This window comes from Haematobia irritans, chromosome 2 (assembly GCF_050003625.1).
Source record: "Haematobia irritans isolate KBUSLIRL chromosome 2, ASM5000362v1, whole genome shotgun sequence".
NCBI classification, from domain to species: domain Eukaryota; kingdom Metazoa; phylum Arthropoda; class Insecta; order Diptera; family Muscidae; genus Haematobia; species Haematobia irritans.
This window is the reverse complement of record NC_134398.1, coordinates 234,299,605-234,325,222: the sequence shown is the minus strand read 5'-3', so window position 1 is coordinate 234,325,222 and position 25,618 is coordinate 234,299,605. Positions and strand designations below refer to the sequence as shown.

General features: G+C 35.7%; 1 protein-coding gene across 2 annotated transcripts in view; it reads right to left on the bottom strand.

Moving 5' to 3' along the window:
• Positions 1-233: 233 nt before the first annotated feature.
• nompC (no mechanoreceptor potential C) overlaps positions 234-25,618 on the bottom strand; it is a 59,852-nt gene continuing 34,467 nt past the window's right edge. The window contains exons 6-16 of one of the 2 annotated variants that reach the window (XM_075297963.1): positions 18,583-18,796; positions 18,224-18,519; positions 17,851-18,153; positions 16,369-17,796; positions 15,773-16,309; positions 14,446-14,652; positions 13,689-14,382; positions 9,191-9,402; positions 3,890-4,018; positions 3,410-3,518; positions 234-630 (exon numbers count right to left, since the gene is read on the bottom strand). In XM_075297963.1, coding sequence (XP_075154078.1) covers positions 362-630; positions 3,410-3,518; positions 3,890-4,018; positions 9,191-9,402; positions 13,689-14,382; positions 14,446-14,652; positions 15,773-16,309; positions 16,369-17,796; positions 17,851-18,153; positions 18,224-18,519; positions 18,583-18,796 — 4,398 coding nt within the window. In that variant the 3' untranslated portion in view covers positions 234-361. Of the gene's footprint in view, positions 631-3,409; positions 3,519-3,889; positions 4,019-8,608; positions 8,839-9,190; positions 9,403-13,688; positions 14,383-14,445; positions 14,653-15,772; positions 16,310-16,368; positions 17,797-17,850; positions 18,154-18,223; positions 18,520-18,582; positions 18,797-25,618 lie in introns of both variants that reach the window. The other variant, XM_075297962.1, reaches the window with a different exon arrangement.

Below are 25,618 nucleotides of genomic sequence, written 5' to 3'. Positions count from 1 at the left end.
AACATGGCGTTTTTGTTGTTTTTTTCTTGTTTTCTCTAGTATGGCTATACAAATACATATTACTTTATTTGAACTGAATAACAACTAATTGAATTATCTAGCTAATATTAATCTTAGTTACTTAGATCTAAATGTACAAAAGTTTGCTCTTAGGACTAGTTAAAATTATCCTTAACATATGTGTTATTTAGACCTGGAAAATATTAAATATGCTTATTTAAATTCACATGAGAAAAGAGACTAGTGGAAAACTTTAGAAAATGAGATTTAATTAAAAGTGGAATTTTTTTTGTTTTTTGTTTTTATAATAAAGGAGGACTCAATCAAAATGGTAAGCGAATGATTAAGATTACTGTCTTTTTTAGACATTTGGCTGAGGTTGTGAAATATTGTTGCCCACCTGAGCAGGAGGTTGCGATGAGCCTGCACCGCCACTACCTCCTTCGACGGAACCACTTTCAGCATCGGAATCCTTAAGAGAACCGGCATCCTCGTCACCCACCAATGCTCGATACTTTTTGGCAATTGCTTCCCAGTCGGCAACATTCTCGATACGATTTTGATTGGCTGCCGAAAAACTCGTTTGAGATCCCAACGGTGATAAATGCACCACAGATAATGCCGTGGAATCTGTAGAAAAGAAGTAATTAATTAAAATATATACAACGGTCAAAATTGGCAATATTCAGCAGTACTCATTTAGTAATATCCTTTACATGATCGTTATTAACCACATATTATCCTCCACCACAAAGCAAATATAATAACAATTATGAACAAAAACTGCCGATGTTATTACAAAAATAAGTCTAGTCTTATTTTACTTAATAAATAATATTCAATAATTCTGTATTTGGAAAACAAAAACTAGTTCAAATTGGCCATGAGCCATTGGTTATCAATGAATGTCTAAAATGAAATAAATTTATTCTAGAATTCTTGGAATACTCGAAAACTAAAGTACAAGTCAAATTAGCGAACTATGCCAGTTCCCATATAAACCCTACATCAATATAACAAAAATGTGTTTAGTTAATGGATTTACAGTTGTCATATTTTTTAATATTTCTGACGTTTTGAAATTACGAGGCCTAAATACCATGAAACCTTTGGCCGAAATTTCGGACGTTCAATTAACTATTAGGGTAATACAGTAGGTAACGGATATAAGAGCAACTTTTTAGCATTGTTTTGCATTTATATTAATCGAAACCGGAAGAAGAGGACGGATGGCCTACTTACAGGAACACTGTAAGTAAGCCAAGCAGAGAGAAGGCTATAAAGGAAAAAATCACGGAAGATTAACTTAAAACTTCCACTAATAAATTAAATTAACAAAGCAGTAATTGCCAATATATCGATGTCTCCATTCCAAAGTACGCTAAGTCTAAAAAGTGAATTTAACAGGAAACAAGTTCAAAGTCTTTTTGTTTTGGAATTTCTAAAAAACCGTATTAGATAGAAATTCACTTTTTTGGGTCGTAAATCATGGTTTTTTAGTATGTACGAATTCAAAATAGTGATTCTATATTATCCATTTTTGCTGATGACACAGCTATACTATGTTCTGGGAGGCTATCATCAGATATAATATATAATTTACAGAGATCTGTAGATACACTGTTAAATTATTATGCCAAATGGAAAATAGTTGTTAATTCGGACAAATGTCAAGCTATATTTTTTACAAGGAAAAGGAAGTAGTGTTTTTTACCCCAAACAAATATAATTGTTAACAATAGTGAAGTCGAATGGGAAAGTAGTGTTAAATACTTAGGGTTAATGCTAGACAAAATATTGATTTTTAAAGATCATATTGGCTATATTGTCAATAAATGTAATATACTTATAAGAACTCTTTACCCTTTTATTAGCAGAACCTCGGCGTTGAACTTAGAAAACAAAATGTTAATATTTAAATCTATTTTTCAAGCCGTTATTTTCTATGCAGCTCCTGTTTGGGCTTTTAGTGCAAATGTTCATGTAAAAAAAGTGCAAGTCGTACAGAATAAAGTACTTAAATTAATTTACAACCGTCCCAGATTATTCTCAACTGAGGTACATCACCACGATGCTAATATCGACTTAGTGGCTGACAAAATTAATATAATGACCTCCAATTTCAACGCCAAATGTTCTTTTTCTGAATTTAATCATATAGCTGAGCTGGTCTCGTAATTAGATTTAAGTTAGGATAGGTGTTTTTATTAAAAAATAAATAAAAAATAAAAATGAACAAAAATAAAAAAAAAAAATAAATAAATAAATAAAAAAATAAAATGTTCATAAAGGTTTTTGTTAAATTTTTTCTTCCATTTAAATCACCAATTAATCCATACATCTTTCATAATATCAGTTTGCATTATTTAAGTAGAAAAAGGTTAAGCCTTAAGCTCTTTAAAATTATATAGCTAAATTTATATACATGAATATTGTAACTATTATTAAACAATAAAGAAATTGAATTAATTAAAATAGTGATAATAGAACATGGCTAAAATTGACTTAGACCACTTTAGTCCGAAAAAAGCTTTTTGCCCTGTTTGGATTGGAAGTTTTGTCACAGGCTACGTACAATATTAGCTTTTTTGATAGAAGTGTCCAATAAATTCAAACTTTTGACAGGATTCAAATCACATCAATCCGAATAAAAAACAACGAACTCCATCAAAAAATACTAAGTCGACTTAGCGTACTCTGGAATGAGGACATCGATATAGCAATACATATAACGTAAATTTGAAGATTAAGAAATGAGGAAAATTGTGAAATTTAGGGTGATTCATATATCACACCGGAATTTCAATAAGTGTTATTTTTTTAATCCTTGGAATTTTTTTTTAATATTGTTACTTTTTTTTAATTTCCATAGAAATTAAAAAAAAATACCATCCGTAGGTAATTTTATAAAATGTTTATCACTGTACGTCATTGTAAATATTGACCTTTAATTTCAATTTACTCCAGAGTTAAACGAGTCCCCGTTACTTTTCACACATTTAAAAGCAAATACTCAACACCGTAAGTATTCTCATTGTAGTATTGATTTAAAACTTTTCACTCATTTTTACCTTTTACACAATAGCAACCCATTTTCTATGGTATTTTAATCGATACAATTACGGCAGTGACTGTATTGGAGGAGGATATTTAAGTGGTTATTACAGAGATAAACTTTCACAACAGCTGTGAAACTTTTCCAATAAAAGCTCTTTACGTTAAACTTACGATTGACACATGTGGTTCATTCACTTGCCCAACAATCAATATCAACTAAGCTTTCAAGTTCAATTTTAATAATCGAACACAAGGGCTTGGCATCCACACTACGTATTAGCATTTATATGGGTGTTTCCAAGGATATTGGTTGTTGTAGTAGGTGAGAAACTTTCACATGTACATAACCTACCTTTCTTGATTTTCGAAAGCCATTTGGCACCGGCTTTAGTGCGTGGACTAGCCTGGCGTATTCCCATCATCTGTACCAGACTTGGACGCTTCTTTTTCTTCATGCGAGCCTACATTTTCGTGTTTTTTTTTTTCAAATCAACGCATGAGCGAGACAAGAGACAACAAATAACAGACACAAAAATAGGATTAAAATATAAGGACAAACACAAATGCCAACTGTCACAGATACAGACAAGTGCTTGAGACAATCATAGTAGGTGTGACAAGAGCTCAGGTGCATAAGAATAGTATCTGTGCCTAGGAAATATTGTGCTAACGATTTGTACAGACATGTTGGTGCTTTGAGGTAAATTTTTCGTTGTTGCCATTATGTTTTAAATGAATGGGAAAAGGTCTTTTTTCAGTGCTGAGGAATTTTACTTCGCAGATAGTATTTTGGGAGATTTACAAATACTTTAAGATACACTTGAGATTTTACCTTGACCTTCTCAACGATCCATATAAACCAGGTGGTAACTAAATTAAGCGGAGATGGAGCTGTTGTTGTGCGATGCATGTTGCGTATAAGCTTTGACAAACCGAATTTCCATTCAATATCCGATTGGGCCTATCACATAGATCGATGTTTGATAAAAAAAGTAAATCAGAAATATGAGACAATGATGAAGGTAGCATTCCGTGATCAAATGAAATGAGAGAGGAATAAGGAAATAGTTTGTTTGTGAATCCAATAAAAGCTTTAGATTTAAGATAAATTCTGTAAAGTTTTTTTTTTTCTAAAACTCTCTGCGCTGAAACTGAAAAATTAAATATTGAATAAACTAATATCGCTAACATTTTCTTGTCATTCGGCATAATATCCAGGTCAAGATCCGATGCCGATGGTGACAATGTTACAAAAAACAAAAAAATATTCTTGTCGCTGTAACACTAGCCACATGATGTAGTATTGAATTCTTCTTCAGGTAAAAATCCTTGCAATATTAGGATATTCAACAAAACTGAAAATAACTTTAATCGAAATACATGTCTGTTTTCAATTTATCAAGAGGCATGCAATAAAATCTCACAAAACATAACATGCAATTTTCAACACATATCCTTCGATGGGTATTTGCTACATTTATTCGCATTAATGTTCTATTGACTTTCTTCTTCATTATGGAAAATTAAAAAACTTTTATAACACAAAGCTCGGGTTGGGACATAAACGTAATTTCATCTAAATTATCTAAAAAAGGCAGACACACACACATACATATATTAACAGTTTTCTGGTATAGGCAACATTAAAGCTTTACCGCAAAAGCTTTGCTAATTAACACTAATACACAAAGGCAAGACGCTCATTAGCATAGCCGTTATTATTAAAACATGATATCCTTATGACACAATATTTTGTATCGTAAGGATTTTCATTTGAATTCTGTAAATTCTTGCAAATATTGAGAGTACACCAAAGATGCAAGTCTGGGCAGTAGATGGAACTACATAGAAACACTGAGAGATGTAAAAAAAAGGTGTATGCCTGTAGATTAATTAACTGAACTGTATTATTGGGAACATTGTTATATAGAACATCTTAGGGTGTATCGATGGTTTTTATATTGGGTTATAATATCTGTGTTTTTAAATAACGAATTTAAATAATACCATGGCGTAGGACATAGACAATCAGTTTCCTATCGTATAGTGAAGACATCCATATACATATATAGAATTGCGACATGTGTGCATACAAAAACCAATATTAATATAATTTCCATGAGAAAAAAACATATAAGACCCATATGGAATCATCTCACCCCGCTAGATCTATACTAAAGGCTAAGGAAATTCGACTTGGCTAGCGCTGAAACATGTGTATACTCGGGTTTGTGGAGATTGGTATCTGTCAATATCTTTCCAACCACCCAATAATAGAAATTCCTTAATTTTCATGTCCATTCTGATCAGCCTAAATTTGCAAGCCGCGATGCGATATCTATTTGACTCAATTACTAGCGATGAGTGATGTAGTTGACATACATTTACGACGTATATACAAGGTAGTCTCACTAGACGCAAAATATTATAAAAAAAATAAATCGGCCAGAAAATATAGTCTCTAGACGCCCAAGAAATAAAAATCGAGAGATCAGTCTATATGGGGGTTATACCAAAAAATGGACCGATATACCTCAATTTCGGCACTCTTATTTGTGGTCTAAAAATCCCTCTAGATTTTGAATTTCAGGCAAATCATGTAATAAATACAGTTTATTGTAGCTCAATAATTTCAGGCAAATCATGTAATAAATACAGTTTATTGTAGCTCAAGAATTTCAGGCAAAGCGGATGGTAAATATAGTTTCTAGAAGCCCAAGAAGCAAAATAGGAGATCGGTCTATATGGGGGCTATACCAAAAAATGGACCGATGGGCACCATTTTCGGCACATCTTTTTATGGTCCCAAAGGAACTCTACATTTTCAATTTCAGGAAAATCGGATAGAAAATATAGTTTCTAGAAGCCCAAGAAGCAAAATCGGGAAATCAGTCTCTATGGAGGCTATATCAAAACATGGACCAATGAGCACCATTTTCGGCACACCTTTTTATGGTCCTCAAATACCTCTAGATTTCCAATTTCAGGCAAATCGGATGGTAAATATAGTTTCTAGAAGCCCTAAAAACAAAATCGGGATATCGGTCTATATGGGGGCTATACCAAAACATGGACCGATGAGAACCATTTTCGGCACACCTTTTTATGGTCCTCAAATACCTCTATATTTTCAATTTCAGGCAAATTGGATAAAAACTACGGTTTTTATAGGCCCAAGACTCCAAATCGGGAGGTTAGTTTATATGGGGGCTATATCAAAACATGGACCGATGCGGACTATTTTCGACACACCTCTTTATGGTCCTAAAATACATTTAGATTTTAAATTTCATACAAATCGGATGGAACCGATTTGGAGATCGGTCTATATGGGGGCTATACCAAAACATGGACCGATATGGACCATTTTCAACACACCTCTTTATAGTCCCACAATACCTCTAGATTTCCAATTTCAGGCAAATCGGATGGTAAATACTATTTCTAGACGCCTAAGAAGCAAAATCGGGAGATCGGTCTATATGGGAGCTATACTAAAACATGGACCGATACGGACCATTTTCGACACACCTCTTTATGGTCCCGAATTACCTCTAGATTTCCAATTTCAGGCAAATTTGGTAAAAACTGCGGTTTTTATAGGCCCAAGACCCCAAATCGGGAGGTCGGTTTATATGGGGACTATATCAAAACTTGGACCGATATAGCCCATCTTCGAACTTGACCTGCCTGCAAACAAAAAACTAATCTGTGCCAAATTTCGGGACGATAGCGCCATTATTGAAGGCTGTAGCATGATTACAACAGACAGACAGACAGACGGACATGCTTATATCGTCTTAGAATTTCTCCCTGATCAAGAATATATATACTTTATATAGTCGGAAATCGATATTTCGATGTGTTACAAACGGAATGACAAACTTATTATACCCCCGTCACCATTTTATGGTGGTGGGTATAAAAACATGGTTGCGACAAACATGTTATTGTTCCCCATCCACAAATAACATTTTGCTCTTGAAACAGTTTTTAGATGATCATATTACTTATCTGGGTGTAGCACAATAATAGAAAAGTAGCTCATATCTATGTCAAACTATGAAATATTGTAGAGCTACAAACAGCGATATGTCAACTGACGACTAGGCCAATAGTCTCTAGTTGCTAGTACCCGTTTATTGTAATTTGTAATTATAATAAATTAGATAATAAATAAATAAATCAACTGACGACTTAGGGATAGCGTTTAAATTGTATCATGGACTTTGGAACCCAAATTTGTGGAGAAAACTTTGATTGTTGAAAAATGAAAAACTCACTGTTATAATAAACCTGTGGGTCTTAAGCTTTTTTTGAGATTTGACTTGACTTCTAAAGATTTCAGGGTTGAACTTGTCTCATCAGAAACTTGGCGATTTTATATCTCGTAAGCGCAACGAAAGTCAACAAACACTGCATGGTAAAAATTGTACCAAACGATTTTAACAAGATTTTTTCAGAGTACATTCTTTTTGCATCGTTTTATACGTTTAAGTGTGTGTCTTATACGATGTTTACAACTTTACAACAGTCACAAACCTAAAAACACATCCACACGGACCATCTCTGCTAATCTCTCAGTAATGAATCATCGATTTAAAACTTGATTGGGTTTTTGGGTTACATCGATCTATTTCTTTAGATTTAGTCTTCATAAAAATGTAAATAATTATAACAATATCCATATTGCTATATTATTTGTAAACTTAAACTTTTACTTGTCCAACATAAAATTATTCTCTATATGAATATTTTCTATCGTCTGATAATTCGTAAGAATTGTCTAAGATGAGGTTGATTGTTAAATTTCCTATCAATGTCACAGATGAGACACACACACACATTTCTATCTCAGATGAAATAATTAATACTACAACAAATGATGATATAGAGGAGCAGAATCAATTAATAATTGAAATGAAAAAAAAACAAAATCAAATGTTTCTAAAGATAATTGTTCATATTCAATTCGTATTTTGGGAAACACTTTTCCTATAAGGAAATAACATTAAAAAGTATTGGGGCAAAAGAGGATTGATCTCCAAATTCCTTCTCGAATATCAACTATTCAAATTCCCATACTAAACTAACCAAATTTGTTAATTATTGAAATGAGAGAACCCCATACTGTTGCATATGAATAATTTTCTTAAAGATTTAAATCAATATTGAAATTCTTATTAATGTGAATACCACGGATTGCAAATATCGACGGTTTTATAATTGACTAGAGATAACGACAAACTGGGTAAAACAGAATCAATCCATTATATACTTTCACGTATCAAATTTAGAAGTTTTTAATATTTCCCATAACACATCGATACACCCATTAATGTAATCATAAAATTATTATAAAATTTGGTATCCCAGAGGTTATATATGTCTATACAGAAATAAATTATTGCTGAAAAAGAATATGACATAACTTATATTGGCTTAGGGTAATAAAGAAATATATGTTTGTACGAATAAAATCCGAATATATATAAAACGGAAGTCTTTCATTAACCCATACATATTTGGTTAAACTGTAACGATATACTACCTGTATCCGTTGGTATGTATCGGACATCATAGCAATGAGGAGATTGATTAGCACCACCACCGACACCAACATATAGACACCGAACACTATTTTGAACAGATACTCCACCCAGTAGGGTTGAGTGGGCGCGTTTACACTATTGATTTTGTCAACTTGTGTCTGTTCGGTCGTCGTCTGACCGAACACGGCAAAGAATAATAACTCAAAAGAATGTATCGGATGCATGCGCACTGTGGTATGGTGTCCATGTCATTGCGTTAATACCATTTCCAGCAAAACGATGTGATGGACACACCCCCGCATTGAGATGGGAGCATATAAATAGGGAAAGTGTGAGGAAACGGAAATGGTGGACGACACAGTGTACACACATGCGAGACAGAAATGATAACGGAAATCATATGGCATTGAACAAAAATAAAAAGGTAGCCACGCCCACGCAAATATCCATACGGCCAACGGGGTGTCACAATGATGATGTGGCATTTTCACAATTCGGTTAAACGGCAATGACGTCCATTCGATGACAGGAAATACAAAAAAACACACAAACAAACATACACATTAGTTTCTAATACCAACCTGGATGCGTTGATAAGTATCCGACATCATGGCTATCAGGAGATTTATGAGAACAACCACAGACACCAGCAGATAGATGCCAAAAACAAATTTGAATAGGACCTCTGTCCATTCGGGTCGCAAGTGACGCATTGGATTTATGTCAACAGTTGTCGTTTGACCAAACACCGCAAAGAATAGTCTCTCAAATGCCAAGAAAGGGGTCATTGGTCCTGTTATGGCATTCGCAGAATACGCAGAAGGATGAGTTAAATGATTAAGATTTAGTATCACTCGGATTGGGTTTAGAAGAAGATTAGAGAAACATCACTTGGTGCTATACCTTTGGCTTTGCTATTCTTTGTTGGATTTTGTTTTAGTTTTATGTGCTCTTTGGAATGTGTGGAAAGCGTCAAAAGCCGGAATTGAGTTAAGTTTTTATTTAATGATGTTTTGTTTTAGGATATATAGACATCGATACACATATAATTTTTGTTTCTTCTTTTTTGAACATCAACATGCTTTTATTATTTGTAGTTTTTTTTTTATAAAACATCGAAAAATTGTAACAAAAATATTAATATAGAAAATAATTGAAAAACATGCATACAAATAAAAAACCGAAAAGGAATAAGGCAGAAAACTAAAGAAGGGTCATATTTAGGTGCAATTTATTTTAGAGAATTCCCCAATAACACCAAAAACTTTAATTAAAAAAACTCATTTGTTACATTGATTCCTCCTCAACAACCTGAATTCCTGAATTCTACCTATGGCTCCATTAATCCAAACGCAGCCATACATTCGTTGTTGCAACCCATCCCAGTTAATCGAATTCTCATGTAACTTTCCAATTTAAATTTTTCAAAATTATGTGCAAGGATATTAATGAAATGTGCCATAGTTTAAAGCTTGATACATTAACGGAAAAGTGGACATGCCTCCCAGAGAAGTTTTAACTGTTAATAATATCGATAGGAGGAGTTCAAAAATAAATATATTTTCCGAAAAGAGAATTTCTAACTCATAAAACCAATATTAGAAGATAAGGCTTACTTCGTATAATCATAAACAAGAAACAAAAATTAAAGTTGAATTCTCTCATTGTACAACACTTTTCCACAACATCAAGGATTGCACACAAAATAAACCAAAAATGTATATACGGAACACTTAAAGAGACCGCACAAAATATATTTGGGGGACCAACATGCCATGGCCCTCGTGGATCCAGTAGCAAGCATCGATTGAAAAAAATACCATTAAATAGAGCGAGCAAGTGGAACGATTTGGTTAGAAAAAAAAATAAGAGACAAAACTGTAAAAAATTTTGATTGATTCATAGTTTGTTGCATTGAGTTATTACAAAAACACACAACACCTAAGGCCTTTTGTTTATTGAAATCATTAACATTTAAGGAAACTCAGACACATAGGCACATTGACCATTGAGGTGGACGCTGCATCCGCCGAAGCGTATGAATGCGCAGGTGCGTGTGCCAAATACCGATATTCAACTTACGATCATCTTTATGCTTGCGCCGAAACTCGCTTAGCATACTACGACTTGAGTCGATATAATTTTCCGGTGGACGTGGTGTTGGCATATCATCTAAATATGGGTGAAATGTAGATTGAAATCATATTAGGACCTTTGGCTATTCAAATACGGCTATGTAATCAGTAACTCTTGAGATGCAACAAATAAACCTTACGTATACATATACAGAAGATATTCTCAAGGTATCTTTGTAAGTTATAGAGAAAAAAAATGTTATTCAAATTGAGCCAAAGAACAATTTCTTTAACATTGCTAAACTTATACATTCGCACAACAGAGAAGAGAGTAAACTACAAAACTCGAATAGACTTTCATTTCCGAGAAAATATTAATAAATCCTTTGGAATATTGTTTAAAATGTCACGAAAAAGAAGCAAAATGTCAGAAAAAGTAAAAAGATGTAACACTTGCGACTGATTTCCTATGAAGGTCTGCATTTGCCACTTAATAGGAGCGATTGTACACACGCAGAGAAGAAACATGATTGCCACAATCATATTGGAAGAGCAAAATAATATGATAGCAGCTATTTTTGCGGCGACCATGTAACATTTTAACCTGCAACCATGTTGGCTCAGTGAACATGGTTCTAAGAAAAATACAATTGTCCTCATCTAAAATGTTATTATATTGATAAAAAGAATTTTGTTTCCATTAAAATACAATGGTCACGATCTGAAATGTTAAGTTATTCGTCAAAAATGTTTTTCTTCTAGTTAAAAGAACATGGTCACAACCTAATATGTTTTGATTTTTATGAAAAAAGGACGCCACTTGAGAAAAGAAAACACAAAATCAACTTTATTTATTTGTTTTTATTTTTTTATAAACTAATTCATTGTTTATTTGTATTTATAATGTCGTGCAAGCAAACTTCACATATTTTTACACACTCTAGTTTGGTTCAATTTCAACAATAAGTAATCATTCCATATTTACTTCGTGCCCATCAAATGTACAAACGCAGACATCATGTAACTGCAAATAAAAATAAATTATACCATATATAAAAATGCAGAACAAAAACCAGGTATATTTTTTTCAATTACACTTTCCTTTTTTGTATTCACATAGAACCACGTGCCATTTCTGAATAAATAAATTAACACAAAACACAATAATTCCGTATTCTCCGTCCATTCCAAGAAATAATCAACACACGACTGACGCGCAAAATGAAAATCGTGTGTACCTGCTCAATGTTTTTATAAAATTCTTGTCGCTGCAAAAAAATTAAAAAATTAAATGGCCACGAAAACAATGTACATGGTCTTTATGACCATGTAATGGTTGTAGACATGTCTATACGTAAACTATAAAAATACTTTTTTCTCTGCAAAAAAGTAAAAAAATTGAATGGTCAGGTACATGATTTTCCTGACCATATAATGGTCTCAAATTCTATCATTTAAATAATAGAACATGTTTGCGGCATTTGAGAAACATTTAAATGCTTATTGCCAACATATATTTTTCTCCACTCGAAAATAATTTTTACAAAGACAAAATACATGGTTTTCGCGACAATTACATACTCTAGATAAGCATTAAATAGATGCGGCAACCATGTCCAAACATGTTTTTTCTGTGCGTGCACACGGATATCAAACATCCAAGTGTTGATTTGGAGAAAATGACCCATGCGTTGACTTCAGCTGGTTTTTCAAAAGCATTAGCAAAAATGATTGCTAAAGATTTGTAACCAATGGCAAGAATCAGTCATACACAATGCCATATAGATATGGCCGACAGATTAGTGGACATTTGTTTCTAATGGGAACTCTAATGGGAAGAAACAGATTTTCTAAGCTGTTTTTAAACTAAAAAAAAAGAATATTTTCATATTATTGAAAGTACCCAAAATTTCTTTTTATACCCTGCGGTACACTGTGGAACAGTGTGCATATGTTTGCAACACCCAGAAGAAGTCGAGATAGACACAGGGTGTATTTGGCACAAGTATGAACCCTATTGGTTTTGGAAGAATTCGGTTCAGATTTAGGTATAGCTCCCATATATACCTTTCGCCCGATATGCACTTATATGACTCCAGAAGCCAGAATTCTACTCCGATTTATATGAAATTTTGTAGAGAGAGTAGAATTAATGTTCTTACTGTGTGTGCCAAATTTGGTTTAAATTAGTTCAGATTTAGATATAGCTCCCGTATATATCTTTTGCCCGATTTACATTCATATGACCACAGAGGCCAAAGATGCAATCCGATTTACGTGAAATTGTGCACAGTGAGTATAATTAACATTCTTAATATCCATTCCAAAATTGGTTTAAATCAGTTTAGATCTAGATATAGCTCCCATATATATGTTTTTCCTATTTTGGCAAAAATGCTCAAAATACCCACATAATTCATGTAAAATCGCCAATCGACTACAACAACCGCCGGTATTTATAAAATCTTTAAAATTCAAAATTCCGTTGGGAGTGGTAATATTTCTTAACAACTCTATCAAATAAATTTCAACTAATTTGTATAAAGCACTTGTTTTTGTGAGATCCACTCATATATTTGAAACTATTCTCGTTGATTGTTTATCACGTAAAAACATACAAAACAGTATGGGAAGTTTTACTCTCTCTACTAAAGCGAATGCAGTTTGAAACTTTTTAAGTTACGATTTTTATAGCTACCATATAACTCGTCTATAACACACAGAACAAATGAAACCAATTCATAAAACATTGAATTTAACAACAAATATAAGGATACATTTCTATCGCTGCATTTGTATACGTGAGGTTTTCATCTCCCCATTGGTAGATCTGCAATTGTTCGCATGCTCTTATTTAATTCCTGGCATAGGCAGATACTTATCAATGTTTTGTTTGGTAACAAATATCGATAATAGATAAGACATCAAATGTAAAAAAATAAATAACACATATTTCTTAAACATCAATGGCGAAATATAGTCACCGTGAAACATTGCAACTTACCATCACTAAAATAACCACGATTGCGGTTTTTCTTTTCGAAAGAACGCAGCTCTTCCGGCGTGAAATTTGCAAAAGATTGATTTAAAGCCACTATATGCATGGAAAAGCCAAAAACGAAAATTGCCAGCACGGCAAGAAATCTAGCCAAATCTTTCAGGAGATCGCCAATTATAATGGCCCATGGACCAAATAGATGATGGAATGATAGAAAATCCAATATTTGAACGCAAGCACACAGAAAAGCCAACGCAAAACATTGATTTCGACAGTAGATGAGTGTGGGCCAATACTCCTTGGAGACAAAACAGAAGGCGGCCACATGTACGCCCACACCAGCCATTCCCAGCAGCAGCACAAGCAGCTTTATCGATCCCAATCCAGATTTATCCGAAGGATTCGTCAACTCGAACAAAAGTAAGCCACTCAACCAAATGAGCAAACCTATTTCGTACCAGTAGGGGACCAAACTTAGACGTAACACAGGATATATGGGTGTAATGCCCACAATACTGAGATGTATCATTAGGAAGATATGTGAGGTAAGGTAGGACATGAATTTTATAATCGGCACTTTGTTGAATTTGTGTCCCATAGGAAATGTGAAACCAATCCAGACGGGAGGGCACACAATAAAGGCAACCAGGAGTAGAAGGATTTTCCAAGACGCCCATGTTAATGAACCACGCCAAAGTTCCTACAATCAATTCAATCATATATTAATAAAATTAAACTTTAAATCTGCTAATGTAGCACTTGCCTGTAAATATCGTTGTACTACAGTATGGGCGATAACTTCTTTTTGTTCATTCTCTATTAGAACGTCTAGAAATTCCACATTTCTTTTGTCTGTGGCTTGTAAAATTTTCCCCGCGGAATCGGAACCAGCAGCTAAAGCCAGTAATTCCGTCGCCATGGTTTCACATTGCTTTCCAGCGGCAACAAGATCCTTAGCTCGTTCTTTTTCCTAGAAATTTAAAAAAATTAATTAGTAAGGAAACGATTCGTAAACTCAGATTCAAAATCTCAACTAGATATCGGAGCAAATTTATCGAACCATGAGTTAATATAAAACAAAAAATTACATTTTCGGTTAACCGCGAAACCGGTTTTCTGTATTTCAGCATATACAATGCACAGAAGACGTACAGTCCGACATTTGCCATCAGTAAACGAGTACATTCATACAGCGAAAATTTCACTTGGAAAGGGAGCACCGTCAGGACATTAATTTTTCCTATCACACTGGAAATACATCATGAATTTACTCTTATAGCGATTTCGATTGGGAAAAAAGGTGCAACATTCTCGAAATTGATAGCATAATATGAAGGACACTGTGATAGATTGTGGATCCTGTATCTCTCACAATATTAGGAATTAACAATAACTTTGGAATGACGCTATCATTTGGTCGAAAATGCAATGAGGAAAAAAGTAGGGTAACACCAAGGCAACATATTTTTGGCGAATCGAAAACGCCATTAGTTTATTTTAAAATATTCACTTTATTACAATGAATAAAATTAGTGTTTATATCTCATTTTCACTAAATTCTATTGTTTCGGATAAACCAAAAACCACCTTTTCCAAAAAAAAAACAAGTTATCTGAATATCCTACCTGGGATATTTCTGAGTGTTGATGTGGAATACAAATTAACGACGTGAAAATGAACGCCACGCAATATTTAAATGCTTAAATATTACGCTATATTATTAATTTGTCGAAGCCAAAGCCTATGCCAAATTTGGGAACAATCGGATTTCCATTGCTATATAATACTATGGTTTCCAGATCTCTATATTTCTAGGTGTTATAAATAAATGCATAAATGACGGGTTTTAAACAAGTAGGTCCCTAAAATTGCGCATTTTTCCTTGACTGTAAATACTTTGTAAAAATCCACTTTACTCCCTACCAAATCGAAATTTAATTTTTGGTTAATTGTAATTAAATTTGTGGTTAATTTAATGTGGAGAAATAAAAAAAAATTAAGCGGAAAGTTAGATAATTAGCTCGTTTTTGCATGTCCTCTGTAGAGGACATGGGCATCCAAACATTAAACAAATCAAACCAATAACTCACCTTGGTCGACAAATTAATGTAAATATTGGACAGCTTCGCCGCCGTATCAACCGGTGCTGGTGCCACCAAGACAAACTCCTGAATTGGTTTGTTATTGTGATTCTTCGATACCACCATTAGATTATAGACAAATCGTTTGTCCTCCATCAGACCATAGGTGTCATGTTCCTTGTTCAAGAGATATCGCAGCACATCATTGTGACCCTCTGATGCGGCAAACCAAATGGGTGCACAACCATAATTTGTCTCCGATTTTGGCGATGCTCCAGCCTCACACAGGAGTTTTACCACTTCCAAGTGACCGGCTTTGGCAGCACAATGCAGTGGCGTCCAACCATTCTTATCGGTTGCATTTATTTCTGCGCCTTGACCTAACAGGATCTCCACCATTTGAAAATGTCCGTACATGGATGCTATGTGGAGACCAGTGCGTCCATGACGATCGATCGACTGGAGGAGTTCTGCGGATCGACTCAGAAGTAAACCAACCACTGACATGTGACCACCGAAGCAAGCCAAATGAAGTGGATTGTAGCCCTGTGGAAAATAGAGTGAATTAAGAATTGCGTCCAACTTTGGATGGAATAACAACGTACATTTTCCGTAGAAGCTGCGTCCACTTGTACGCCCGCTGAATTCAACAGCAGACGTACGACATTTTCATTGCCTGAGAATGCAGCCAAATGTAAGGGTGTCATTCCCGACTCTGTTCCCAATTCACCGAATAAGCTTTGCCCCGTAGGCGTTTCTGATTTCACTGTGGCTGGCACGCTTGTCAAAAGCTCGCGCACTGTATCTGCCTGGCCATAATAGGCCGCCACATGCAACGGTGTCAGTCCCAATTTCTTGCTGGTGATCCTCAAAGAATTTGTACTCTTTAAAACATCCAATACCTGACCATGACCATTCTGGGCGGCGAGATGGACAGCCGTAAAACCGGCCTTGTTCTCCTCTGTACACGAGGCTCCAGCTCTCACCAATGCCTTCACCACATCGGCATGACCACCTTCGGCGGCCAATTGCAGCGGCGTGGCATCAGTCAATTTATTTCTAGCAGATATCACGCCAGATCGATCAAATTTCATCAGTTCTTCGATTACCTTCACTGAACCCTGCATGGCTGCAATATGCGCGCACGTGTTGCCGTCCTTGCTGGTGGCATTCACTAGCGATGGGTGCTGCTGCAGGAATAATTTGGCCACTTCTGAGTAGTTGTTCTGTGCGGCGACATGAATGGGTTTCTGCCCCAGATCGTCGGTCGCATCTATGTTAGCCCCCAGTTCGAGTAGAAGCTGACATACCTCCATCTGGCCGCTGGCCGCAGCGAGATGAAGCGGCGTTTGCTTGCGTAAAGTCAAAATATCGATGACGGCATTGTGATCCTTGATAAGGAACTTCACCAAATGTGTAAAACCGTTCATGGCGGCCAGATGTAACGCCGTACGACCAACGCGTGATTTGGAGTTGATGAAGGCCTTGTTTGTTAGAAGGGCATCGCAGACATGCAGATAACCCCGTTCGGCAGCCAAATGCAGTGCAGATCGACCTTCAATATCGAAAACATCAACTCTGGCATGATTCGCTAAAAGGTTGTTGACCAGTTCCATGTGCCCTCGATGGCAGGCTATCAGTAGAGGGGTCCAGCCCACCGAAGACTGGCGGTTCATGGCCTTCTGAATGTCTGTGGGGTTTATGTGGGCTATCATTTCCATCAGCACATCATTGTTGCCTGCCATGGCACAGTAGTGAAATGCCGTCTCGAGGGCATTCTTTGTTTGGAGTGCCACATCAGCTCCATTTTCCAGAAGCATTCTAACGATCTCCTTGTCGGATTCGGGAATTTTTACTTCCTCTTTGGTAATTTGGCATGTGTAATGTAGAGCAGTGGCCCCATCATCATTCACCGAATTTATGTAATTCGTGGCTTTGTCCGGCCCATGTTTTTCTTTGCAATTCTCTATTAGATGTCTAACAATTTCGGGATGACATGAACGGCAGGCCATATGGAGAGGTGTTTCACCAGTCTTTAAAGAAACAGGGTTACGCTTCAATCACTATGATTTTCAAATAAAACTTACATTGGATTTGTACAAGGGATCTCCGTCGTCTTCGAGGAGTTGCATCAGCGTGGCCAGATTGCCATGACGGGCGGCGACATGCACCGGCGTCAGACCATCATCGGTAGTTAAATTGGGACTAGCACCGGACTTAAGGAGCATCAAAGCACAACGATCTCCATCCTTAACTCGTGCGGCTATGTGCAATGGTGTTTCGTGCATTTTTCCTCCACGCACATGTACATCTGCACCATAACCCAGAAGAGTTTCCACAACGGCCGGTTTGGCTGCCTCCACGGCAATATGAAGGGCAGTATAATTATCCTAAATAGGAAAACATCAAAGATAAATCGAATTAGCTTGCGTTCCACAGTAGACTCATTACGATACCCACATTGGTTGTCACATCGACTTTTTCTCCCTTCTGCAGGAGTGTGTTTATGATACCCGTATGACCGTAAGCCGCAGCAGTGTGAATACTCCGCGCCCCATCCTTGTTTGGCATGTGCAGATAGACGCCCTTCTTGAACAGCATCGTTGCGCACTCGGCATGGCCGTTCAACGATGCTATATGCATGAGCGTACTTCCATCCTTTGTGCGTTCGAATATGCTGGCCTTGAATTTGTCCGCTAAAATTTCAATGACGTGGGCATGTCCATTTTCAGCAGCCAAATGCATGGGTGTTCGATCTACGAAGAGCAAAACAGTTCATTGCTTTTACCGTGTAAAGGGGAATCTCAAAATATACCTACCTTGATTATCAGCAATCGAGGCTGAAGCTCTAACACCATAGAAATACTTCAACAGAGCCTCATCACCTTCGCCAGCCGCTATGTGCAGGGGAGTTTGACCTTCCCCATTTTGTGTGTCAACATTGGTGCCATAATCGACTAATATGCGCACCATATCCACGTCCCTCCGTCTGGCGGCCAAATGCAAGGCCGTGTCTCCATTAGCTGCAGTTGCCTTTGAAAGAAGACCAAAAATTCCGATTAAAACTGGTTCGTGAACTAAGTGACACGCTTTGCCAAATAGCGTTATGCAAAACTCAGAATTGCTGCAATAAATTGCAAATTTTATGCTGGAGGTCAAAGTTAACATGGGTCACAGATGCAAATCAACTGTAGCGCATGTTGCCTATTAACCAAAAATAAAAACAAAGCAGGCAGCGAGCCTCTTCTTACACCTCTGCCATCCACGGTGGCAAAGTTCTTAAGGCCAACGGCAATTGAGGTCATGCGTGCAATGCAATATTGGAAGTGTTTCGTTCATTTAGCCTACTGTGACTCAAGAGTCACGATGGGTATGGATGTTTAACGCCCCAACTGAGTCTCCTACAAGGAGGAAACCCATTTCGCAAAATTGCCCATTTAGCCGGCATAGACGAGCAGACATGTCAAGCAACCGGTGGAATAGCGAATGGAACAAATCAATTCGATGAAGTTTAATTATTTTGACTGGGGGTACAATTTCGCAAGAATAGGAGACTCCAATGAGTGTGCGATTTAAACTGTCGTGTGTGTGGGTGTAATTACATGTGTGTGTGTGAGTATGACTATATGGCATGGGCAGAGATTGTTGCTTGAATGGGGTTTCATTGAATACTGTATGGCAAGTTGCGTGTCATATCTATGATGTTGTTGTACACTGGAAAATAGCCGCAATTGACAAATGACGAAAGAAAGAACTATAAAGAATTTTACTGTAGCAATAATGAAATTTTAAAGAAATTTTCTCATATCAAGTATCGATGAAATTTAACGAAGAAATTCTCCAAAACTAAATTGTAGACCAACAATTTGTTTCTTGTTAAAGTTGTCTCCTTGAAGGGAAAAAAATCTTTATTTATTGTACCCGTTATCACATGTGTCCTAAATGAACTTTCTTTGGCCTAAAAGAAATAACTTTAACAACAAGCGAAAACTTCGTTGGTCTTAAATTTCGTTTCCGTGAAAAGAAATTAATGTGTTACGTTAACCAATATGTCTACACCCCGATAAGGAATATGATCACTTCCTAGATCAAAATGATATTTTTGAACGTCAAGCATGTAACATGTTTATCGCAACCATGTTATTTTCTCGAACAACAACAGTATTGTGGCAAAAACGTTCCCCATCCAAAAATAACATTTTGCTATAAGTGGTGATCATATTCCTTCTCCACGTTTTTTACTGCTGATACAAATTTTATTTTTCTAAAAAGTGAACAAAAACAAGAGCAATAAATTATTGTAAGCAAAAAATAAAACTAAATAAAAAGTCTTATGACGAAAATTCTTGAAGCATTTAGGAATAAGAAGAACATTAGGTCATCAAAAATTCAAAATAAGAAAAGAAAATAAATTATTTTTAAACTTTACTTGTACGATACAATGAGTAACCGACGGTAGTGTTTACTAAAACAATTGCTTACTTTATTTAATAAGAAATAGACAATTTATTTTGCAATGAAATGAATGACAACGTAGGTTTAATGGCTCCGTACATGTTTTATTTGCCTTTAGTTAAATGCACAAGAAATGTGAAATATTTGTTTTTTTTTTCGAAAAGTTAAGTCCTCGTCGGGCTACACAATATTAAAAAAAAAAAAAATAATGATAATATCAATGCATGTTATAGAAGCCTACATTTAACCGATATGTCTGATATCATCATTAATTATGGGGATTACGATAATATGGCCATATACGAAAAATATGTGCAAACGTTAGCATTTGTCATTGTGCCAAGAAACCATCCTATACTAATTTTTATATATGTTAGGTTAGGTTAGGTCGCAGCCTGATGTATCAGGCTCACTTATACTATTCAGTCGATTATGATACCACACTGGTGAACTTCTCTCTTATCACTGAGTGCTGCCCAATTCCATGTTAAGCTCAATGACAAGGGACCTCCTTTTTATAGCCGAGTCCGAACGGTGTTCCACATTGCAGTGAAACCACTTAGAGAACTTTGAAACCCTCAGAAATGTCACCAGCATTACTGAGGTGGGATAATCCATCGCTGAAAAACTTTTTGGTGTTCAGTCGAAGCAGGAATCGAACCCACGACCTTGTATAAGCAAGACGGGCATGCTAACAATTGCACCACGGTGGCTCCCAATTTTTATATATAAACGCATAAAGTTTAAGATGTTTATAATGATTCTTTGTCGATCATATAGAATATTTTTGGTAAGCATGTTTTCATACAAATCAAATTTATTATAATCTGACTATATTGTCCTCTCTTTCTTCGGGAAATAAGAATACCATTGTTAAGGGGAATAAGAACAATTTTTACTACGCATTCCGTGGCTATTAAATTGTATCAGACTATTGATCTTATTGGGTTGACCGAAAAGAAACCGTTGTGATTCCGTAATTGCATTATTCCATTCACAACTTATTAGTTGTCACTTTTAGCTTGCTTTGAAAAAAAGTGTTCGTAATTTTGTTCATGTTTGTTGGTTTGGCATCAATTTTAATGTGGTTCCCACAAATAGCATTTTCGTCATAATTTACTCTACTATGAGCATGGAATAATGGATTTGCGTTAACAAAGATGGCGGAAGGTCATCCAACAAAATGGAAAACATATAATTGGTTAAAAATCACTCTAAAATGTAAAAAAAAACAAGTAAGGAAAGTCTCAAAATTTAAGTTGGCTAATGCACTAGGGTGGAACACAATTTTAGTAAAAAAAATATGGAAAACATTTAAATCTGAAGCAATTTTAAGGAAACTTCACCAAAGTTTTTTTATGATTTATCGCTCAATATATATGTATTAGAAGTTTAGGAAAATTAGAGTCATTTTTACAACTTTTCGACTAAGCATTTAAGATAAGATTTAACTAGGAAAATGTTGGTATTTTGACCATTTTTGTCGAAATCAGAAAAACATATATATGGGAGCTATATCTAAATCTGAACCAATTTCAATCAAATTTGGCACATTACTAATTGTACTCCTAGTGCAAAATTTCAACCAAATTGGGTCAAAACTCTGGCTTCTGGGGCCATATAAGTCCATATCGGGCGAAAAATATATATGGAAGCTATATCTAAATCTGAACCGATTTCAATCAAATTTGGCAAACATGTCTATACTACCAATTGTACTCCTTGTGCAAAATTTCAAGCTAATCGGGATAAAACTCTGGCTTCTGGGTCCATATAAGTGCATATCGCGCGAAAGATATATATGGGAGCTATATCTAAATCTGAATCGATTTCAACCAAATTTGGCACGCATAGCTACAATGCGAAATCTACTCCCTGTGCAAAATTTCAACTAAAATGGGCCAAAACTCTGGCTTTTAGGACCATATTAGTCCATATCGGGCGAAAGATATATATGGGAGCTATATCTAAATCTGACCCGATTTCAATCAAATTTGGCACAATTGACTATACTACTAATTGTACTTCTAGTTCAAAATTTCAACCAAATTCGGCCAAAAATCTGGCTTCTGGGGCCATATAAATCCATACCGGGCGAAAGATATATATGGGAGCTATATCTAAATCTGAACCGATTTCAATCAAATTTTGCACACTTGACTATACAACTAAGTGTTATGTTTGTAAAAAAAATTCAAGCAAATCAGTATAAAACTCTGGCTGCTGGGTCTATATTAGTGCATATCGGGCGGAAGATATATATGGGAGCTATATCTAAATCTGAACCGATTTCTTCCAAAATCAATAGGGTTCTATTCTGACCCAAATTAGGAACATGTGCCAAATTTGAAGGCGGTTGGACTTAAATTGCGACCTAGACTTTGATCACAAAAATGTGTTCACAGACAGACGGACGGACGGACAGACGGACATGGTTATATCGACTCAGGGACCCACCTTGGGCATTATTGCCAAAGACACCATGTGTCTATCTCGTCTCCTTCTGGGTGTTACAAACATATGCACTAACTTATAATACCCTGTTCCACAGTGTGGCGCAGGGTATAAAAATAAAAATCGCCAATTTCTTTTCATGTTCATGTTCATAATGCCCTTCGACCCTGGTCAAACACAAAAATAGTATGGTTAAACATTTTGTATAGATAATAATTGCTCAATTAACCCACAGCACCAAATACAACGCATACCGGTTTTACCGTGTTCTACCATGCAGGATATTTACCTATGCAACACATCCCAACTTGTGATCCTGAAGACACATTTCAGGCAATGATCCTAGTAGAATTAGCTGGTAATAAGAAGTTTTGCTTTGAATATAAGTCCACTAACTCCGAGTGTATGGTCTGATCTTAGGTTTTTCATATTTACTATTCGTATTTATTATGTCACCCATCCCCGGCCAACTATATAATAGAGTGACTCAAGTATAACAGACATATTAAAATAAGTAGTTTTATATCTTACAGAAATATTTTTTTTTCTATTCTTTGTCCATTGCATGTTAACAATGTTTCGCGGTATTTCTTTAAAAAGTTCAGTTATAAAAGTTGTGTATGCAGTCTGAAGTCAAAATGATTTGACTATATAATAAATGCATATACCATCTGTGATGCGCATTTAGACTGATTGTCTGTACGAAGTACACATAGTGTACCGTAGTAAATGTAATGATATAATGGCACTATTGATTAGCCTATCACTACTGGTTATTTTTATAGTGTATGGAAACGTAAAAGTGTTGTCCAAAATGGTTGGGAAGACAGCTGTTTCGGATTTCCACATCATCATCAGTTCCCTTTATTGGACGATCTACTGATCTCAATTATTAGACTATGTTGGTAAGTCCTTCTTCTATTGCAAAGGACGAGCTTAAGCAAATCCAAAATGACCAAAAAAGAAATGCGGTAGAAAACATTTTCACCTTCCAACTACACCACTCCAGTATGTTGCCGTCGGCAACTGATTTACTGGAGATTGAATGCCATGCAATGACATACGATGGCCGTATGCTGCCTGTTTCCATTGTTTTGTTTTTAAATGCATATATCATCTGTGATGCGCATTTAGACTGATTGTCTGTACGAAGTACGACTCAACGAAAACAACAAAAACTACATAATAAATTCTAAATTTCCAATAAAATAACATTTTCTTTTAAATAATGAATAATCATTCATTTTCATAATTTTGAAAACCCCATATTTGTTGTTTTTTTTTTATATATACTACAATACTTTGGATTTAATGTTTGTCACAATTGGCCCTACCCAAAAACAGTTTAGCTATATACATTCCACACAAGCAGGTTTTCCACACCTAATTCCCATAAGCACCACCAGTTTTTAGGTTTATTCATGTAGGAATTTTGTTCTTTAATTGTTAGCAATATAACACTCCTTGAAAATAAATCTCTATGTTAAATCATTTCTGTCCACTTAACATCTCGAATATTTTCATTTAATCAATTCGAGGCAATTCCAACAAGTGACCAATTGTTTTCAATGTTATTACACCCATTTGGGTGAAAAGTTCCCAATAATTATATTTCTATCACATATTGTCATACATCACTTTTTTCCTTCAAGAGCTCAGGATTGCTTTGATAAACTTCCAAAAAATCTAATCGCACTTTTTCTCCGTGCGGTCTCTCCATGACGAAGTTGAATATGATACTAAGGGACAAATTTAATGGTTCGGTGTGTCCGTTCATTCACTATGGAAAATTCTGTCAGGTCATATGTGAGGCTCATTGTCAGCAAGTTATTTGCGTGCGTAACTTCTATCGTTCATATGATTCCTCATCTTTTTCGGGATGACTTGTTTCTTGCAGTGTAATTACATTTGGTGTGGCTCTTTTTGTACAAATAACTTTGAAATTACCCCATCACGCAAAATCATTCTTGGGGTCTTCTTTTCCAATTATTACGCCGTATCAAAATTCGCAGGTGGAAAATGACATTTTGCACGTTTAGTACTTGTGAATGGCAGAATGAAAGTTTCATGTCCCCCATCTCTATCTGTGAGGAAGATTTCTAGCGCTCCTTCTTTTCACATAGGACTATGGAGTTAACACGGATGTTCAGAGAATATGTGTCATCGCCAATTTATCACACACTTCACTTGGAAATGTAATTATATTTTATTGGAGTGAGTACACAAAAACTAGGTACATTAGCAGGGTGTTTTAGGAGTGGAATTTATATGATAATTTTTCTATATAAAGGGTGATTCTTTTGAGGTTAGGATTTTCATGCATTAGTATTTGACAGATGACGTGGGATTTCAGACATGGTGTCAAAGAGAAAGATGCTCAGTATGCTTTGACATTTCATCATGAATAGACTTACTAACGAGCCACAACGTCGAATTTTCAGTGAATGGGCCCTAGAAAAGTTGGCAGAAAATCCGCTTTTTTATCGACAAATTTTGTTCAGCGATGAGGCTCATTTCTGGTTGAATGGCTACGTAAATAAGCAAAATTGCCGCATTTGGAGTGAAGAGCAACCAGAAGCCGTTCAAGAACTGCCCATGCATCCCGAAAAATGCACTGTTTGGTGTGGTTTGTACGCTGGTGGAATCATTGGACCGTATTTTTTCAAAGATGCTGTTGGACGCAACGTTACGGTGAATGGCGATCGCTATCGTTCGATGCTAACAAACTTTTTGTTGCCAAAAATGGAAGAACTGAACTTGGTTGACATGTGGTTTCAACAAGATGGCGCTACATGCCACACAGCTCGCGATTCTATGGCCATTTTGAGGGAAAACTTCGGAGAACAATTCATCTCAAGAAATGGACCGGTAAGTTGGCCACCAAGATCATGCGATTTGACGCCTTTAGACTATTTTTTGTGGGGCTACGTCAAGTCTAAAGTCTAC